This window comes from Nymphaea colorata, chromosome 3, assembly GCF_008831285.2.
Source record: "Nymphaea colorata isolate Beijing-Zhang1983 chromosome 3, ASM883128v2, whole genome shotgun sequence".
NCBI lineage: Eukaryota > Viridiplantae > Streptophyta > Magnoliopsida > Nymphaeales > Nymphaeaceae > Nymphaea > Nymphaea colorata.
In genome coordinates, this window is record NC_045140.1 from 7,265,573 (window position 1) to 7,285,743 (window position 20,171).

The 20,171-nt window shown below is 42.1% G+C and overlaps 3 protein-coding genes and 1 pseudogene across 4 annotated transcripts in view; 3 read left to right on the forward strand and 1 right to left on the reverse strand.

Moving 5' to 3' along the window:
* LOC116250092 (protein transport protein Sec24-like At4g32640) overlaps window positions 1-20,171 on the reverse strand; it is a 191,305-nt gene that overhangs the window by 6,491 nt on the left and 164,643 nt on the right. The window lies entirely within an intron of this gene.
* On the forward strand, window positions 2,156-8,294 carry LOC116249995 (uncharacterized; annotated as a pseudogene).
* LOC116249633 (uncharacterized) lies at window positions 11,689-19,691 on the forward strand. 2 transcript variants are annotated; one of them, XM_031622802.2, is made up of 2 exons: window positions 11,689-12,919; window positions 19,425-19,691. In XM_031622802.2, the coding sequence occupies exons 1-2, from the start codon at window positions 12,488-12,490 to the stop codon at window positions 19,557-19,559; spliced, it is 567 nt and encodes a 188-aa protein (XP_031478662.1). In that variant the 5' UTR covers window positions 11,689-12,487; the 3' UTR covers window positions 19,560-19,691. The 2 variants fall into 2 exon arrangements, with proteins under 2 accessions (XP_031478662.1, XP_049932956.1); XM_050076999.1 differs by lacking the exon at window positions 19,425-19,691 and adding an exon at window positions 16,792-17,418.
* On the forward strand, window positions 12,024-12,380 carry LOC116249997 (U1 small nuclear ribonucleoprotein C-1-like). Its single transcript, XM_031623313.1, has one exon. It carries the CDS (start codon window positions 12,024-12,026, stop codon window positions 12,378-12,380), a length of 357 nt encoding a protein of 118 aa, XP_031479173.1.

Consider the following 20,171-nt stretch of genomic DNA (forward strand, 5'->3'; position numbering starts at 1 on the left):
AGAGGAAGCACAGAACTCAAGAGCATTGTCAGAGCGCACAATTTTGACACAAGTATCAAACTGAGTCAGAATTTCATTGATAAAATTTTTGATTACATGACCCACTTCAGATTTATGCTTCATAAGAAAAACCCAACTAACACGACTATAGTCATCGACAGCAACAAGATAATATCGATGACCTTGAAGAGCAGGTGTACGACTCGGACCCCAAACATCAAAATGAAGTAACTCAAACACAGAATGGCTACTTCGACTGGGCCGCGGAGGAAAGGATGACCGATGGTGTTTGCCCAACTGACAAGACTCGCATTGAAAAGAAGACTTAGGAGACAGCTGAGGAAGAACATGCAGCAGTTTCTGAAACGGTAGATGTCCAAAACGTAAATGCCAAGTATAAGCCGAGGATGAGGACGACCCTGCAGAGGTAGACCCAGCAAAGGGAAAGGGATGCACTAGCCTGTAAAGACCTCCCTGTTCACGGCCACTGCCAATCACCCTGCCCGTCAGTATATCCTGAAACACAAGAGAAGAGGAGTCAAATATCGCACGACAGTTTAAATCTCTGGTAATCTGACTGATAGATAGTAGGCTATGTGGGAATTCTGGTGCATGAAGAACATGTTGCAATGGTAATGATGAAGTAAGTTGGACCTCTCCAAGTCCAACAACGGGAGAATATTTGCCATCTGCTAGAATAACCGAGCGACCAGGTGGAGTAGGGACATAAGAAGTAAACTGTGCCTTGTCTCCACAGAGATGTGTCGATGCACCCGAATCAATGAGCCAATCTGTAGTGTCAGAATACATACCAGATGAAGATGCACTGGCAGCAGTAGTGATAGTAGAGGTGGTCGGATCAGGAGCTTGTTGAGGTCTATCTCCAATCAAGTGTCTCAACTGAGAGATAATATCATCTGCACGTAACTCACTGGAGGAAACAGGATGCTGAGTCTTAGGCTGCTCTGGAGAATCAGTAAAAACAGTCTGATTGGCAACAGCTGGACGACCATGTTTCTGCCAACACTTATCCACAGTGTGACCAATGCGATGACAAAACTGACATACTGGGCGCGAAGGGGTATTGCCACGGCCACGGTATCCTCGTCCTCTGGCAAAGAGGGACCCACCTCTGCCACGAGTAGCAAGCATAGCAGAAGTGGTATCAAGAACAGTCGATGAAGGGATTGGAATTCTGCTTAGCCTACTATAAGCTTCATCAATAGGAGGAATCGAGGGACTAGTGAGCATCTGATTCTTTGCTGATTCATAAACAGAGTCTAATCCAGACAGAAATACTCCGACCATAAGCATATCTCTGTATGCCTTCTGTTGTTCACACTTACATGCAGGAAAGTAGCTGTTTAGTCTCTCAAACATGGACTTGAGACTAGAATAATAAGTATGTAGAGGGCGACCATCTTGGCGCATCTGATGAATATCATGATGAAGCTGCATAATTCTTGTTTCATTCCTTGCTTGTGAATAGGTGGCTGCAAGGGAATCCCACATATCCTTTGCACTTTCCTTATGCAGGACTTCATTGGCAATGTCTTGAGTAAGAGTACCAACAATCCATACCATAACCAACGAATTATCTTTAAACCAAGTAGTATATTTTCCTACCTTCTGTACGGGCTCGGGCTCCAATATAAGATGTTCCTTCTCATGAGCGATCAAGGTTCTTTTTACTTGCATGGCCCACATCTCGTAATTACCCCCATCCATTTTGGTGATAAAGCTGGAAAATGGGGAACTCTTCATCTCTCCCGACGACACAAAGGAAGAGGTATTAGCGCCGCTGCTAATTTCAGACATCGCTCAACACAATGGAGGAAACCGAGCCACGGAATAGGAAGTGCAGGCAAAAAGAAGACAATCACATATCGAAAGACAACATGCTGATCATGAAGCAGTTAACACAGGCAGCAATCCATAAGTCTGATCGGCTGGAAGAGGCAACAACAGAACTGAACGAAGACAGATTACCAGAGGCGACAGCTAAGACGCTGAGAGGAAAATCAGCGTGCAGAGCAGCGGCGGAGCAGAGGAGAGTGGTGGAGACAGCAGAGGCGATGCAGCGAAGACGCTGAGAAGAAAATCAGCGTGCAGGGCAGCGGCGAAGCAGAGGAGAGTGGTGGAGACAGCAGAGGCGATGCAGCGTGCAGCGGCGATTCAGCGCCAGCGGAGAAGCAACAGCGACGGACGGCGGCGGCGGGCGGAGGTGACAGCCACGGCGGGCAGCGGCGAAGATGACTGCAACAGCTGACGGAGGCGTCGGGCGGAGAAGACAGCAACGGGCGGAGGCGTCGGGCGGAGAGGTCAGCGACAGGCGGAGGCGTCGGGTGGAGAGGTCAGCGACGGGCGAAGGCGTCGGGCGGAGAGGTCAGGACAGTGACTGGCGGAGGCGTCGGGTGGAGAGGTCAGCGACGGGCGGAGATGGGTGGACACGAGCGGGTGGAGGAAGCGCAGCGATGGGCGCGGTCAGGCGGCGGGCGGCGCCGCTCAATCGGCGCGCCAAGGAGGAGGAGACGGCTGCTGCTCTGATACCATGATAAGATTAGAAAGAATAATCTTTGATTAACCTCGAAATCTGCCCTAACTCCTCTTTATATAGACTAGAGGAGAGAGAGAAGTTACAAGAGAAACATCTAAAGGAAAAGTTATTACAAAAGTACCCTCTTAAACCTAAAACTGAATATAAACACATCTTAACAAAATCCCAAAAGGTAAATGCCCAAAACGTTCATCCCAGTACATAAAGGACTGAAGACAATCTTCTCTTCTCTTATCTGTCTTGCGGATCGCTGTCAACAGAGCAGTAGCCACACGTATGGGAAGACGATATAATCCATCAGAAGCTAAACCAATCCCAATCCTCTTCCCTGTCACCAAGTCCTGCAAAACACAGCGATCGGCAGAGAAAATAAGTTCACAATTCAATTCTTTAGTAAGTCTACTGACTGACAAGAGATTTAAAGGAAACTGGGGGACATGTAATGCGCCATGCACATGAAATTTGTCCAACAACGACAGAGTGCCTTCGCCTGCCACACAGGTAGAGGAACCATCTGCAAGAGAAACACGTTCCCTTCCCGAGGACAACTTATACTTATGAAACAATTTTGGATTACCTGTCATGTGATGAGTAGCACCACTATCGACAATCCATTTCCCCACAGAAGAGTTACCTTTATTGCCAATAACTGCAAGAGCATGATTAGTTGTAGTTTCCTCTGAGGTCTCAATCTTGTTGACATCGATCCTGCCCAAATAAGCCTTTAGTTCACGAAGCTGATCAGCCGAAATAGAAAGTTTTTCCCCACTGGATTTGGGCACCTCAGGCCCAGGTGTTTTCCCACTAGAAGACCTCCCTCTATTTCCTTTCTTGTCTGGATAGAGATCCCAACAGTAATCGACGATGTGACCCGTCTTCTTGCAGTGTGTGCATCGGCGAGGGGGTCTAGCCAAGCCTCCAGGTCCACGGCTCACAAGGGCTGATCTCTCATGAGAGAGACCAAGATCCCTCTTGCTTTCATTGGTGACCAGCCTTCTCTGTTCTTCTGCTTCAACAACCGAGTATACATCTTCAATACTGGACACCTCTCCAGAATTCAGAATCTGGCTCCGAACACCTTCAAACTCATCATTTAAGCCAGCTAAAAAGAGGAACACTTTGTTTTCCCATTTATGGGCATGTAAAGTGCCTGATCTTGGGGACAGTGCCACGGAATATCAGAGTGATAGTCAAGTTCTTCCCACTTGGCTTTCAAAGCCCCATAGTATTTTGCAACAGAAGAGTTCCCTTGGCGGAGGTTATAAACAGTCTTCATTACTTGATAAGTGCGAATGGCCGTCTTCTTCTGGCCATACATTTGCTCAAGGACCACCCACATGTCCTGTGCAGTCTTCTTCCGAAGGATAAGAGGTTGAATCTCAGCAGAGACAGAGTTGACAATCCACGTTTTTACTTGATTGTCCTCAAGGAACCAAGTGTGCCACACATCACTTGTTCTTGCTGGTTCAGGGTTGCTCCCGTCGATATAGGCCATCCGACCACGGCCAGCAATCCCCATAGTCATAGCCGGCGACCACGAGAAATAGTTCTCCTTTGTGAGGCGAAGAGTAATAACCTGCACAGGAATGTTCTCGGGTCTCAGTCCCGATTTCAGTTTGACTGACCATCGATGAGGAAGAAGAGGCTGCCATAATGACAGACCCACACAACGACGAGAGCAACAAGGGCAGGGAGCAACTGCAGCGTGGAAGACAGCGGCGTCGTCAGAAGGGCGGAGCGTGAGGCGCTTGGCGGCAGCGGGAGCAGAACAACGTAGAAGCCCTTGGCGGCGCAAGAGCAGAGGGCGGTGCTTGGAGGCGCTCGCCGAGCGCAGGAGGACGAGCGGCGGAAGGGCGGACGGCAGCAATCGGACGGGCGACGGGAGGGCGGACGGCGGCAGACGGACGGGCGACGGGAGGGCGGACGGCGGCAGACGGACGGGCGATGGGAGGGCGGACGGCGGCAGACGGCGGACGTCTTGGCGTCGGACGGCGGCGATGAGCAGTGACTCCGTCGGACGATAAACAGTACGGGGCGCCTCCTCCAACACGTTAATGCCGGAACTTCATGGCTCTGATACCATGTAGAAATACGAACAAGGAGAGGACTTTCACTAGAGGTACCAGAAGTTGTATCATATTTGTTGATCGACATATGGATAGCGTCTTGTTCTTTACTATCACTTACTAATACGTCAATACAATCCAACATGCCATACTCAACTTCTCTGTCCTTCTTAAAAGTGGGAAGATATCTAATAGCAGGATTTAGGTAGTAGGCTGCTGCATGAAGTGGGCGATGAAGTTGTCCAGACCACCTTTCATCTATAATCTTCCATATAGGCATGTACAACTTCTTTTTTCCCTTCATATTATCTCTAATGGCCTCCTTGACTCTGTCCATAGACTCATATAAATATCCAATAGAAGGTCTATCTTCACTATCAACTAATCTGAGGACTTTCACTAGAGGTACACAAATCTTCAATAACTGCACACATGATTCCCAAAAGTCAGCATCGAAGATGGTATCCACAACTGTCGTAGCCTTTCTTTTATAGGCATGTGGATATGCAGCCCAATCATCACTTGAAAACATCTGTCTGAGAGGAGTTCTTTGCTTGAATATACCCTGCACAGTCAAAACATTTGTAGCAAACCGTGTTTGTGCAGGTCGAATCAATTCAGCCTCATTTGTGAATTTCCTCATCAAATTCAAGACATAAGCATGATTATAAATAAACTTCGTGATTTCTTGGCATCTATGAACTGTCAACTTCATATCATCTCTTTCACCTAGATCCTGAAGCATAAGATTTACACAATGAGCAGCACATGGACTCCAATAAAAAGTCCCATATCATGCTGCTAACATTTCACCTGCAGCTTTATAATTTGTTGCATTATCAGTGATAAATTGCACAACATTTTCAGGCCCAACTTCTTGTATAACTTTATCAAAAACCTCAAACAAAACATCAGCAGTCTTAGGAGTATCAGACAAATCAACAAATTTTAAGAACATAGTACCAAGGGGGCAATATACAAGAAAGTTTACCAACGTTCTATTCATGCATCATAGAACCACCTTCCTATGGTTTCATCTGCTACTTCAACAACATCTTTTGATTGCATGGCTATACGAATCTCAGGTTGAGCACCGGTAGCAGTATAATTGGGAAAAAAATTCTTGATCGAACCAAACATATTACTCGACCTCATAATAGGTACTCTACCACCACCAGTACGACCATGACTCTTGCCACATCCTTGTGAAACTGAACTTGCACTTGCACCTCTTCTTTTTTTGGTTGCAGTTGCAGAAGAACCACCTCCATGCATGATGCCTTCCCCTTTGTCTGTTCCCAAACTGACACCAACATCTTCTTATTCAAGGTCAACATCTTCACCTTCACCTTCTTCCTCATCATGTGGGTCCCCATGTCCTTCCTCTGCATCTTGCATTTCCTTTTCAATCCTATTTGCTTTCACTGCATTAAGAAGCTCCATACACTGGTGATTTACATACGCTGGCAATGGGTTTTCTTGGGAGCCAGTGCAAGCAGCCATATCGCTGTGTGTACGAGCTATATAGTATTTAAAGTGAGAGATCCCTCCTGATATGATTTGCTTACAATAATTGCACTTAACTCTTAACCTATCTTTGGGATTCACCCTTGTACACCAGTGCCATGCAGGATCCAACATTATATCTTTACAAAACAAGTAAAAACATACAAATAAATGTAGGTAATAAGAGAAATGAACGATTCAATGGAAAAAATGAGTTATTTCTTACCTTCTTGGTGTAAGAAACCAAAAAACCCTCTTCCTCCAAGCTTCCCACCGTTCCGAGGCTTCCCACAACGAGAAATAAAGCTTCTTCACAGGCAAATCTTGATGCAACTCTCCCTCTCACGTCTCTTGCAATGTTTAGAAAGAAGAGAAGAGAGAGAGAGGAGCGTCGACTTTAAAAAAATACGCAAAGAAGGGGCCGTCGGGTCCCTTTTTAGTTTTGATCCTGTATCGCACGATATGGGCGATACGCACCCGTATCGCAAATTAATAGCGTAACGTATCGTTACGCTTGATACAGACGATACGTATTGTACGATGCACGTGATACAGACGATACGTATCGTACGATACACGTCTGTATCGTACGATACATATAACATTGATTTCAGGTATTACTTTAATTCAATTTTCTAGGTCAATGAGATTCAACTTTCTTTCCTTTTTTTTCTTTCAATCTCAGAATGATATCTTTGAACAAGTTTTCAGAAAATGTGATGAGCACCACTTGCATCTTCAGTCTTTGATGAGGTATGATCATTACTCTCGTAGTTTTCAGTTCTATGTAGGTGGCTGTACTCTTGAAATATTTGATAATTCTTATTCCAAGATTGTTTCTGCAATTAAAGAAAAAAACTTGTAAGGACTTGAATATATGAATGTGAGAAATTTGGTTAGCTTTGTTCACTATGTCACAGTTTGGATTTACTAGTACTGTGGTTGTGCATCTTTTCTTGTTTGTATGGAATTGTTGCGACTTAGCTGTATGTTTTCCTTCATATTTCTATCTTCAGTAGCTGCACTATTGAGATTTACCTTGGACTAGATGCTAATTTCTTTGTTTATTTTTCACAGGAAAATTCAGGATGATGGATTAGACATACAAACAACTAGAAATTCTGATCATTTTGGTGCTGTAATTCACCACCTTTCCCTGATAAGAAACAAGCGTTGTCTTATGGCCTACATGTAACTGACCCACTTCTTATCGTTTCCGTATGCTTGCGGAAAATGGGGGCCCTCATGCACATCCTTTCTTGCTCATCTTTCTCTCACTCTTGTGGATATCATCTAGGTACAACCGGGCAGAAATAATACATAGCCTGAGATGGAAAATTGGGACTATACCTCCTGAAGAGATTCAATCAAAGCTTAACTACTCAGAAGAGGAGTATTTCAAGAATCACTGTGCTGCTTTGGAGGTTTATATGTCAGAAATAGATCTGGATTTGACAGTGGTCTCTGTCTCTGTCTCCCTCTCTCTCTCTCTCTTTCTCTCGCTCTCTCTTTCTCTCTCATTCAAAAATGTTTATACTGTCTTTAACAGGACATGATCCCACCTAATGATCCATCGATACTGGTCCGTGTCCGTTGTGATATTGGTGATGTCTTGCTTGGTGACCAGGTAGCATCCATCACTGACTAACAACTCGGTGCATTTGATGAAGCGTACAGATGCCGAACAATTTATTTCCCAGGTAATCTAGGAATCATAAGTGCAGCTTATGTGGCTTTTTGAATTTTATGCTTCTATACACGTACTGGAAACGGGGGTGTATATCATCTCCTAACGTGCGTCCTATTTTGGAAATTTCAGGGGCTGATGGAAGAGTTCACCTAAAACATGAGCGAGACTTTGCTTGACGCATAATTGGCTTTCCTTTTAGCATTTAAATGTGGATAGCCCAGCTGTCTTATATAAGAGCTTTACTAGAATATCACTAAGGCCTACTTTTATGGCTGGAAATGATTTTATTCACGCTGTGGAAATCTTAGATTATTTATTCGGGCTGGTATGTATGAGTATTTGTCCAAGGGGGTGCTATGTATCGTTGTTTGCTTACCTGGATAACATTATGCAGAGCCTCTTTTATTGTTTCATTACTTGGATGATACCAGGATTTTTAGTTGCAACTTGTTTAATTTGGAACTTGAAATGAAAAGGTGCAACTTACGCTCCTTATTGTGTGATATATAATCGACTACTTCGTGTGATAATTTGATTCAATAATGAAATAAATTTGTATTAAAATTAGCCATGCAGATGATGAAAAGCGATACAGCAACGTCTTGCCAGCGTAAATGGCAAAATGAAGGCCATACCAAATGTTCTGCCAAGCAATTTCTGGATTTCTAGAATATCCTCTCTGTGCTGTCCTTCTGAGAAAACAATGAACTCGTGAATTTTGCCGGCGGAAGCCAGAAATACCGCTCCAGGGCGAATGCTTTCGAAACTTTGCTAAATCTTCGTTTTTGCCCAAATTTAATTGGTTAAAGTTCCAAGCAAAGCAAGTGGTTGGAGCTCTGTTGGCACCTCTGCCATTGGAAGGCGTCAAGCTGCAGAAATCAGATCTCCACAGTGTAATGCCATTAATCTACGCAAATTCGGTTTTCGGCAGTTAACAGGATCGTTATAATAAGTCACTCGTAAAATTAATCACGAATAGCACTGATTTCCGTATCATTTTACTTAAGATTGGCGTTGGATAGCAATTGCTAGAGAGCACACTAGCGTTCTCTATTGAGGGAAGCAGTTTTACTTCTCTCTGTTTTTCTTCTTGTAAAATAAGAGAATACACCTCTCCAATGGAGGGGAAAGGATCCATTAACAATATCTGACTTCTTATTAATACGATTCATGGTGGTTCACTAAAACCTGCATCACCTTTTCCTCGTCTTGTTGATTGCTAAACTTTTTTATGGCACCACAGGTACAAATGGGCAGAGGTTCATATGAAGACAGTTCCTCCCAAAGCCCCTTGAGTTTTAGTAAAGTATGTTACAACAGATCCGATCTCTTATAGATTCCTGTTTATTGCAGTTTTAACATGAAATTTTTGTGTGGCTGTGCCTTGAGTGTATCAATCATGCAGATCCTTCCAAACCACATGAGCGTAGATCACACTAGTGGCAATTTCTTTAGAACGAGCATTTATAATCCATGATAACACCATATTATTGCAACGTTTCCAAAAAATATATTACGGTGATGAAACAGCTGGTTCGAAGATTGAGCCATCGACAAATCTCACGTGTAGTTGTCACCAGACAAAGGTTGAGAAACCAATAACGCACCTGGATTGTCTGATTGGTGCAAGAAATATGGACTAACCAGATCAGCCAGCATTTCTGATGTTGAGGACAATGGTGGTGGTGTGATAACAGGAGTATTTGGGGCAGACGAACTTTCACCAGCAGTAGTTTGCTCTGATACTATGTAAAATTTCAGAGTGCAAACGAAAGAACAGAGCACAAGAAACAGACAGGGCAAAAGGCTGTTCGCTGCCTGCTGTTTTATTTCTCAAGGAGAGGAGGAATGCTCTTTATACAATGCCTTAATAAAAATAAAAATCATCTCATGAGATATTTCATTTATATGTCATCAAGAACAGTTTGAAACATATTGCTAATGTTGCTAAACATGTCCGCTTCACACTTCAAAGCAAAACTTGGACAAAATGCTTTGATGCGGTGAACATGTAAGCTACATGTTCTCATGATAGCCAATTCATGTATATGATAACTATTTTTAGCACATGAATCGAACTATGCATAAAATGATGTAGCGAAATAATAACACAAATGATACCAAACAATTTGTTCGATTAAATGAATTGTTGTACGTTAACAGTTCATGACACCTTTTTTCTTGTTCTCATAAACCAGCAAATATTTGGATAGGTTCAAATGTTTGCGTAATATGTTTAACTATGAGACTGTTGAGACCAACTTTTGAACATGCAATAACAATATGACACTATGAAACATGGTTTTTTAGTATAAACATTCGATTTTTTGGACAAAACATGACAACATAAAGAGGTCGTTGCTTGATAGTGATTTTCACCAATTTGTTTTTCTGTTTTTTTTTTTTGGCATTGTTGCTTCCATAACAATTTTACAAGTTCAAATGTTTGTTTAATATATCCAACTATGAGGCTGCTGATACGAACTTTTGAACATGAAAGAACAATACGACACTACAAAGCATGGTTTTTGAGCATAAGCATATTGTCTTTGAACAAACATGATGACATAAAGCGGTTCTTACTTGATAGTGACTCCAGTCAATTTGTTTGCCAGTTTATTTATTCAGCATTACTTCCAACTATAATTTTTTTTTTCTCTCTTTCTTTGTGGCTTCTTTTGTTGTGTCCAATGATTTGATGAATTGGCCTGTCTTTTTCTTTAGGCTCTATCATCTTATTCACTAATACATGTCAACTTTCCAATGCAATCAATTTGTCTATTTGGAGAATCCAATAAAATCGAAACGATGTAGAGAGATTAACATGGCCCCCGCTCAGTGGCGGAGACAACAAAACTTTTTGAGAAGTCACTATTTTACAAACTTTTATATCTGAATGAGCATTTACATATATAACAAAAGTAAATATTACAAGACCTTAATGTAAATCTGAAGGAAAACTGAGGCACTAGTTGCCCACACCAGCCTATATGTGGCTCCACAACTGCCTCATTCAAATGGTCCAAATACAATCAAATCAACTTTTCTGCCAAGATAGGTCTATGTCCACGAAACATTATGCCAAACCATGCAATGTAATAGGGTTTGAGGGCATTTTTTGGGCAGCTTCTTTTTTGTTCATAAGCAATATGGGAATTAGATATTTTGCATCTCCACCAAACACACGACTGCATGTTTGGGTATGAACATGCAACACCCTCTTGTCATGGAGTTGTTTCCTTGTAAATTATTTCATAAGCTGAAGTGGTGAAATGCAAACTTTCAAAAGCTAAGAGCTCATTTTTGGATTAATCAAAAGTTGGGTCTCTTAATTTTGATTCCGTTGGAGCACATGTGGTTCTCAAATGCACTTTAAATATATAACACAATGTTAAAGTCTTGAACAAATTGGCCTGTATACATCTAACAAACGGAGTTAAGTAGGACTATTTTTTTTGGTACTTATACGAGAAGACAGTGCGCCGTCAATTTAATAAATGCGCTCCACTCAACTGATAGAGCACGGCGCCAATAGGAATTGAACTGGTGATGTGAGTTGTTCATATGAACCAACTGGTGATGTGAGTTGTTCATATGAATCAGTTTTACCAGCTATGCAATGCTCCATAATAAGTTAAAAGCTGACTGAGTCGTACATAAAAAATTATGTTTGCTCCATAAAAAGTGAAAAGCTGATAGTTACTGAGTCGTAAATAAAAAATTATGTTTTAAAACAAGAAACCAAGAAATCGGCTTAGATGGACGATGAGGTGCCAGATTTAGCGAACAAAAAGAAAAGGAGGCGAAAAAAGAAAACGGAGGAGAGAGAGAGGGGGTGAGCGTGTGCGCGTTAGCATACATTTTAGATTTTACTAATTGCAGCACCCTTGCGTTTCTCAATTACGCATAGCCCGCGTTCGTTCGGAAGAAGGGAAGAGAAAGCGATAGAGACCGTTCTTCGTTCTTTCTTCTCTCCCTTCTTCTTCTTCCCTTCCGTCTTCTTACGAATCTATTAATTGCGCTCCACTTTTCTTTCTCTATCAGATATCTCAGATCCGATCACCTCATTCTCTTTCTTTCTTTCTTGCGGTTCCGAGGTTGATCTCCGACGACCCCGGCCTCGTCTAGATCGGGGGGCGACGATCCTTGGTTTATCGACAAATCGCGCGCGTCCGCGACGGTATTTCGACAGGATCGGCCGTTTATGGCGTCATCGGCACCTAGACCTGGCTACCCCGGCCATCCTCAGGGGCCACCCGACGCTCTAGCTGCGGGTATTCAGAACCTGTACGTGACTCGCCCTAACGCGCCGGTTACTCGTCCTAACGCGCCGGTTACTCGTCCTGCGCCCTTTGCCGGCGCCGGATCCTCCCCAATGCCCATCGCTCGCACGGACGCACCTACGTACGCTCCTCCTCTTCGGGGCGTGTCGCCTCCGCCGTTTGTGACGGGGAATATTGGGCCTGGTCGACCGATGGGGTTCGCTCAGCCGCCTCCTCCGGCCGCGTCTAGGCCGGCCCGTTCTCCGCTTCGCCGCCGTCAAGCGGTCCGACGGCTATAAGTAACGGACCAGCAGCGTTTGTGCCTCCTGGATCTCGATTTCCTCCTACCGTGCAGGGTCCGCCTGGTTTGGCGCGTGGGCCTCCGCCGCCACCCGGCGTACGTCCGATGGCTGATAGTCAGAACGTTCCCGGCATCCTGCCGCAGGTTCAACAGTCTCGCGCCCCATTTTTAGGTGGCAGCCAAGGAGTACCGGGTCCAATGATGCAGCCCCAGGCGACGCCGTTCGTGGGCGCTAGTCATGCTTCAGTTGCCCCACCGATGCAAGCAGCCCCAGCGCCATTCAGCGGTGGCCAATCTGGTTCACCCACTATGCGGCCGCCTGCACCTCCGTTCTTGGGAGCTACTCAGAGCGTACCCCCGTTGATGCAGGCACCTGCAGCACCATTTATGGGTAGCAGCCAACCTATGCCACCTCCCATGCAACAGCCTCCTCCGCCATTTGTAGGTGGTAGTCAAGTCATGCATCCGCCACCACCACCCACGTCCTTACCGTACGGCTCCCAACCATGGCCGAGTCAGCTCGCTCAGACTCCACAAGTAAGAAAATTGAATTGTGAACACCTGTGTAATTCACTTGTTTATGCCGGTGAATCACTTCGAAGTTCTTTTGAAAAGTTTTTATATTTTCTAATCATGCTTTTTTTTTTTTTTGGCGATGAACCCTCTTTCTTTTTCTTTGTCTTGTATTTATGGCCTTCTCCATTCTTACGCTGTTTGTTGGTATATATGGTTGCCTCTCTTTCAAGTAAGATGTTGAATTGATTGGAGTCCATCTGAGAAAACACAATCAAAGGTTCTTAGAATGCCATGCTTTAGAAACGATTATTTATCATCTAGAGGTACTTGCCAAAGAGCCATAAGGTTTGGATGTGATTGTATCTATTTTTTTGGGATGTTCCTGTTTCGATTCATCGTTTTTGTGGAGTCTTGTTGCTTGATCCATGTTGTGTTTGTAGTCAGTTACTGTCAATGCCTTCAATTCAGGGAATTTTCGTTCATTTATAGTGTTATACTCTTTAACAAATGTGATTTCTTACTTAGACGTATAACAAATTAAGCGGTTGGGGGAAAAACTGGGAGTTTTCTTCGCAAGTTGAACTGCTTTTGTGTGACCTTAAAGAAGACGTATATTACACAGTTCATGGATCGCGTAAGAAATTACTTGATTGGAAATGCTGTTTTGCTGGTAACCCAACAGGGCAGAAGCTATGCCACATGGGTGCATGGTGTTGTCTGCAGCGGTTTTCTGAAAAACTTGGGTTCTTATATATATATGTGTGTGTGTGTGTGTGCATATATAGTTCACAAACAACAAACCTAACAATTTACAACTATCAAGCTGTCATAGTATCAATCTATCAATATTTCACTGAAAAAGAATTGTCCATGTTCACTAAAATAGGTTCACTACAAACAGATTAAAATTAACATAAAAACCAATTATAAAAGACCAAGGCAGGTGATAAACCGGATTATATAATAAAAGTGAAACAGATTAAATCAGATCGTTACATACAAAATAGATTACAGAATAAAGTAGGATGGATTATATATGTCAGCTAAAGCTAGTTCACAGCACACAAATTAGAAGTAAAATAAGAACAGATTAAAACAGATTTTAAGACACTAAGACAGGTTATACTTATAAAGCAGAGTGTATTAATAAAAGTAAAGTATTATAAAATAAGTCAACATCAGATTAGTAACAGATTATAAGACACTAAGACAGGTTAAACCAGAGTCTAAAATAAAACTAAAAAAATAACAACAATTCAATAAAACAGATTATAACAGTAGCAAACAGGAAAGTCATAATTAACGTAAGCTGTAAGGTGTGAGGTCATGGTGCTTGGAGAGAAACACCATAAAGAGGACTCTTTCACCATCGGCCATTGCTGGAGCTGGAAGTGATGAGACAGGGAGGCTGGACTCTTTCACCATCGGCCATTGCTGGAAGTGATGAGACAGGGAGGCTGATGGTCACCCAAAAAAAGGCATAGAGGAAGCTGATAGCTGCTGGTTGAAGTTGTCGATGAATTTGGGAGAGGAAATTGAGAGCGAGAGAGGTGTCACCACCACCCACTAGCTGTCAGAAGAGAAGGGGTTTTTTGTCAAAGTCATTGCTACTCGCCTCTAGGGGTGGGCATCGGGCCCGGCCCGGGCCTGATAATAAAAAATTATTTTTAATTATAAAATAATTATTTTTAATAATATAAAATATATTTCAATTATAAAATACACATTATTAAGTTTAAAAAATAATAACAAATATTTTTTATAAATTATTTACGGGCCGGGCCGACCCGGGCTGCACAACCGGGCCCGATAGCCCGTTTTCCCGGCCCGAGCCCGGGCCAGACCGGGCAGGGTACCGGGTACACGGAGGCAGCCCGGCCTGGTACCCAGGCTTACTCGCCTCTCGGTGATTGGTCTTCATCAAATTCATTGGAGGGAACTGAGATAGAGAGAGAGGGAGAGAAAGAGATGGAAATGGATGGTTGTTGCTGCCAGATGTCTTCTTGCTGTTGCTGGTTAGTCATGGAAACCCAAACACAAAAAGAGATGGAGAGGGAGAAGGGACTTATGAAAATGAAGCTTCTGGTGATTTTGGGAGCAAGAAATTGAGCCCTAAAGCTAGAAGGATAAACCTTTTTTTTAGTAACTTAATTCTATAGGGTTTGATTGCACCTGAGTGGGCAGGTGCAGTTACTGCAATTGACTTGCATGTTACTCAGGGTAAAAGCATTTTCCATCTGATGTTTCAAGCTGTCATTTGATAGCAAAGATGCAAAATGAAAAGAGTTGAATGGACTTTCTATAATGGGTGCCTAATTTTCGTTACTTTTTTGCTGTAAACAAAATCTGGTTGTATTGCCCAAATGCACAATGATGCATGTGCTTAACACGCTTAACTATTTTTGTACTGCACCACAATTTATGAGGGTATGTCATTATGCAAGCGAAACTACATAATCAACCATTTGAATTGCCCCATATCTATGAATTCATGGCTGTGGATTTTGTGCTACCAAATATTTAAATCTTATACCATGCTATAAAGTAATTGAATTTACTAAAATGGTAAATAAATCATGCGAAACATATCCAGAGGAAAGAGGGAAAGAGAGAGAAACAAAGGGAAAAGGGGGAAGGAGAGGGAGAGGAAAAAAGGAAGAGGAAAAAGATGGAGAAGAAAAAAAAAAAAGTTGGGCGCTGCCAGCCACACCCGACTCGGTCAAACCAAGTTGGGTGTATTGTCGGGCCGCATCCGCGTTGACTCGGGTGCGTCACCATTTTTGGCATATCCTTGTGACTTAGACCATTTGTTTTCTAGCTTAAGGAAAATTTGATTATGTATGCTTCTGGTATCATGGTTCAGAGCCATTAGTTTAGATGCTTTTGAGCTTGGTGGGTGTAATTTGCAGTTTTGCATTCCATACAACAGGGTTCATGTGCCATTGTGTTATGAAGTTGATGGTCTGCTTTATTGCTTATAGTCTAATATTTGATTTGATTCCAAATCCACTTGGTCAAATTCAATGAGAAAATTTGTTTTGGTACTGAACTTGATGTTACATGTCTAACCTAATTACATGTAAAAATTAGATCTATTTTTGTCTTCTCTATAATTCCATTTGAAGATGTTAAATGTCTAAAGACTCTAAACCTAATTACATGTAAAAATTCACTCTAATTTTGTCTTCGGTATGACCCAATTTGAATGTCTTTGATTCAATACCCTACTGGCTCTGTTGTCAAAGGCTTGCTTAGCAGCTAGGTCCCCAAGCTTGGTCATTCACCTAGCTAGCTGTTTTTATGCAAAATGTCTTGAACTTCACTTGGGACACCTGATGATGTGGGCCTTACCAGTGGTAGACCTGCTTAAGCAGGATCTTGGGCCCTCCAAGGAAAAACTGATGAACTCCATTCCATGACACATTGTCTTGGCCAGGGTCATGGCCTTCCAACTTGGCTTAACCAAGTTTTTGCAGGTTGGATATTCAAATAAGTTTGGGTACTCAGTCCAAGTTTTAGGTGGATCCAGGTTCGGACTGAGAACTTATGATCCTAGAGGGTTACTGATCTGAGCGAACACCAAAACCTTGGTTTAGGTTGAGGGAGCCCAAGAGATGTGTGGTAAGCAGTGGGATGATGGGGTCGTGTGGTATGTGGCAGCAGTTCTGGGTCATTGCAGTAGCAGCCTACTCATGGAAAGATACTTCAACACATGTCCCAAGACAGAATGGAAAGGTGGGGGGTGGGGTGGGGTTACTAATGGTTGCTGCAACATTACTATTTTTGGGATGGGGTTTATTGATGGGATGAGTGAAATCCTATCCTTCCCAACTGTGCTGGGTTGAGTGAGGCCGTGCTGCAAGAAAACATTGACGGATTCTTTTGACACTCAGGACCTGAAGTCAAAGGTGAGGCAGTTGGTGCATGGGATCAGCTTGCGTGCTGCAAGGCAGTAGGACATATCACCATAGATGCACATTGTTATTGTTGGCCTTGCTTGACACAGGACGTTGATTCGAGTAGAGTGAATGCGGCCACAAATTTGATGTGCAGACAAATTTCTCCAACAGCTGACAAGCACGTGACCTGGGGAGAGCTTGGTGGCCGTCGCTAGGTTGCTGGGGCTTTGAAGCTTGTGGATAGGTTAGGGCCCATGTCAAAAGGACTCACGAAAAAAAATTGAGTATATATGAGTATTATGATGTGTCTATATATGTGACTGTATATAAAATCTAATGTTGCGTTTTATTTTTGTTTTATTTGTTTTGGCGCAAGTGCCTTGGTTCTATGTTTTACTCAATCCCTAGGCTCTGCCTAATGCGTTTAGCAGCATAGCCTATTACTCAAATAAGGTGACAGTTATATCTGGTCGGTCTCTTAACCCTTTGTGTCCTTTCTTGCACCTGTAGCAACCTAGTGTTGCATTGGCGCAGACAAGTTGGTCTTATTGTTGTTCATATAATCATATAGTAATGTTAACTGTAAGTTGTAAATCATGAGATATTAGAAAGCACAAATGTTAAAGTCTCGCAAGATATTGAAAATACATGAAATTTAGTATCTCTTATAGTATCTCGACATTATTAGAATATTATTGTGAAAATTTCATTTATTTGCTATTCGTTAATAAATAACATTTCCATTTTTTCCCTACTTATTTTTTCCGTAGTTTTAAAGCTTTAGTGACATGTTTTACTAGATCTATTAGAAAAATATCAAGTCCTGATATGTTGCATCAGTTTAGACCATTGTTTGTGATTGTGGACACAGCCTCATTCGGAATTTTGGACTTCTTACTGAAAATGATTGTTTGTGTACTGGTTCTGAAGAGTTCCTAGAATCATCTAAGGAGAATTGGGTATCCTTCATATCATAAGACTTAGCCTCACCAGGATCAATGTTTGTGACTATTATCCCAACCTCATTTGGAGTTCTGGAATTCTAAACACATCCATTTGTGTCATGTGTTCTCCAAAGTTCTCATTAGGTTAGGTTAGGTTAGTTTATCTTTTTATGGACAAATAAGCTTACGCTGCTAAAGGGGTGAGGAAGTTGCTGGAATAAACAAATATTATTTGGTCAAGTTACAAATTTCTTGCTTGCTACCATGCTTGATTGTAAAGGAAGATAAAAAATTTGAAGTACATGCTCCCTGCTCAATGTTCTTACGTAGAAAGTTTTGTACTTTCACTAGGTAGAAATTACATAGATTAATCTTATTAAATGTTCTGTGTAATTGTCATTTATTCTTTTATCATAGCTGATCTCTTGTTCTCTTTCTTTTGACCATTAAAATTCAGCTTTGCCCATGTATGTGCATACATCATTTATGCCTGGGTGTAGTCAGCCTCTATGAAGCCTGAGGTTAATCTCATTGCAACTCGATGACCAATTCAGTTTCTTTTTGGGTTTCAGTAAATGGTAGTCTGGTTTAGTCACTACACTTAGGTTTATATGTTAGAATATATAAAGTACACATATATATTTCAGGTTTATATACATACGTATATGTAGTCTGATATATACATGTGTAGAATGTTTGTTGTATTTTTTACGTTCATATCCATTTTATTTTCATTTTTGTCTTTTATTCCTTTGTAAGAGATATTGGACTCTGTTGGGTTCTCCAACAGCTCTTCGCTGTCTTATTTAAACCCCTTGTAACATATTCTTAAAAGAGGTTGTTTCACAGCCCTTTCTTCATTCTTGAATAGAAATTCTCTTTCATTCAGCTGTGTGATTCTTGTTGGGCTTTGATGCCCTGTTATGAATTGTTGGGCTTTGGTGCCCTGTTTATTGCTTGATATTGTGCGTTGGTGCACTGGGGCCTTAGTGCCATTGTTGTGGATCATATGCTACTGTATTGACAGTAGATTTTCCAGGACTTGGTGCCTTTATTGAACTATTTGTTGCTGTGTTATCAGCCTGCTCTTGGTGGCTTAGTGCACTGTTTTGGTTGCGTCTATGATTAAAAGTTGTGTGCCTTAGTGCACTGATTACCTTTACACTGCTAGGTGTTATGCTCTTGTTTGAAAGAGTCTCAGAGATCAAGAATTCCTAACATTATAGTATAGCTAAATAGCTTTTCTTAGTGGGGAAAACATTTTCTTAGCCTTCTATGATGTGTCACGTGTGTACATGTACAGATGCAATCATGTACTTATGTATTACTGAGGTGACATGTACCTGTAAGGAACTCAGCCGTGGATACTGTAGTTTAGGTCGCAGGCAACATTATCTATTGGGTAACTATTGTGTAATTGATGCTCATATCTTTGTTTTTCTGATCAAATTTTTGCAATAAACTGCAAGATCTTTCCGCTCATTCTATGTTCCTATTTGTTCTTTAAGTTGCTGTAAATATCTATTGATTGTGACTTCTGTCACCATGATTTATCTCAGAAATAGTGTTTTTTTCATGTCAACTATCATTGTGTGGATTCAATTGCCGGTTCTGGTTTCATTATTTGATGAAATATCATATTCCTTTTTCCCACTCCTTTACCATATATTTTTTAAATGCTAGGTTCCAGTTTTGGGTGGAAGTATGCAGACGCTCCAGGAATGTGTAGTCCTGGAGCACCACCTCCTCCAAACCAACCTGTTCCTCTTGGGCCACCTGGTATGGGTCATCCACCAGGAACTGGACTACTGGGCATGACGCGAGCAGGTTCTCCTGTTGGTGCATCTCCAATGGCAGGGGCTTCTAAAATTGACCCAACCCAGATGCCTCGACCATTACCCACTTCCTCCATGATAACATTTGAAACCCGTCAGAACAATCAAGCAAACCTTCCCCGGTATTTTCATGACATTTTATTTGTTCGTATTTTGTTGTTTTATCTGTAGAAGTAACTTTTTCTGCTCTTTTGCATCATCATTTTCCTTTTACCTTTTTCTCTTGCATGCGACTTTATATGCTGGAAAACATGATATTGCTTTGTTGTAGTTTGTACTTGTTGAAATGTCTGAGGAATTATTCTCCACATTTTTCTCTTTTGCACAAATGCTGGGAAACATGAGATTTATCCTGTTTGTACTTGTTGCAACTTGCAATGTCTGAACACTTATTTCTTCTATTGCAGCCTGCCACAAGTGACTATGTGGCCAGAGATACAGGGAATTGCAGCCCACGGTACATGAGATGTACCGTGAATCAGGTACTTGTCTATGCCAGTTCAAATATTACTTTGGATATGAATTTATTCTTCACCTAGTTTGTACTTTTTACTATTATTGAAGTTCGTTTTTCATCTAAATGTTTCCAGATTCC

Coding starts and splice junctions, on each gene's coding strand:
- LOC116249997 (XM_031623313.1), top strand. CDS start 12,024: ATGGCGTCATCGGCACCTAGACCTGGCTACCCCGGCCATCCTCAGGGG.
- LOC116249633 (XM_031622802.2), top strand. CDS start 12,488: ATGGCTGATAGTCAGAACGTTCCCGGCATCCTGCCGCAGGTTCAACAG. Junction 12,920..19,424: donor AGCTCGCTCAGACTCCACAA/GTAAGAAAATTG, acceptor TTTAAATGCTAG/GTTCCAGTTTTGGGTGGAAG.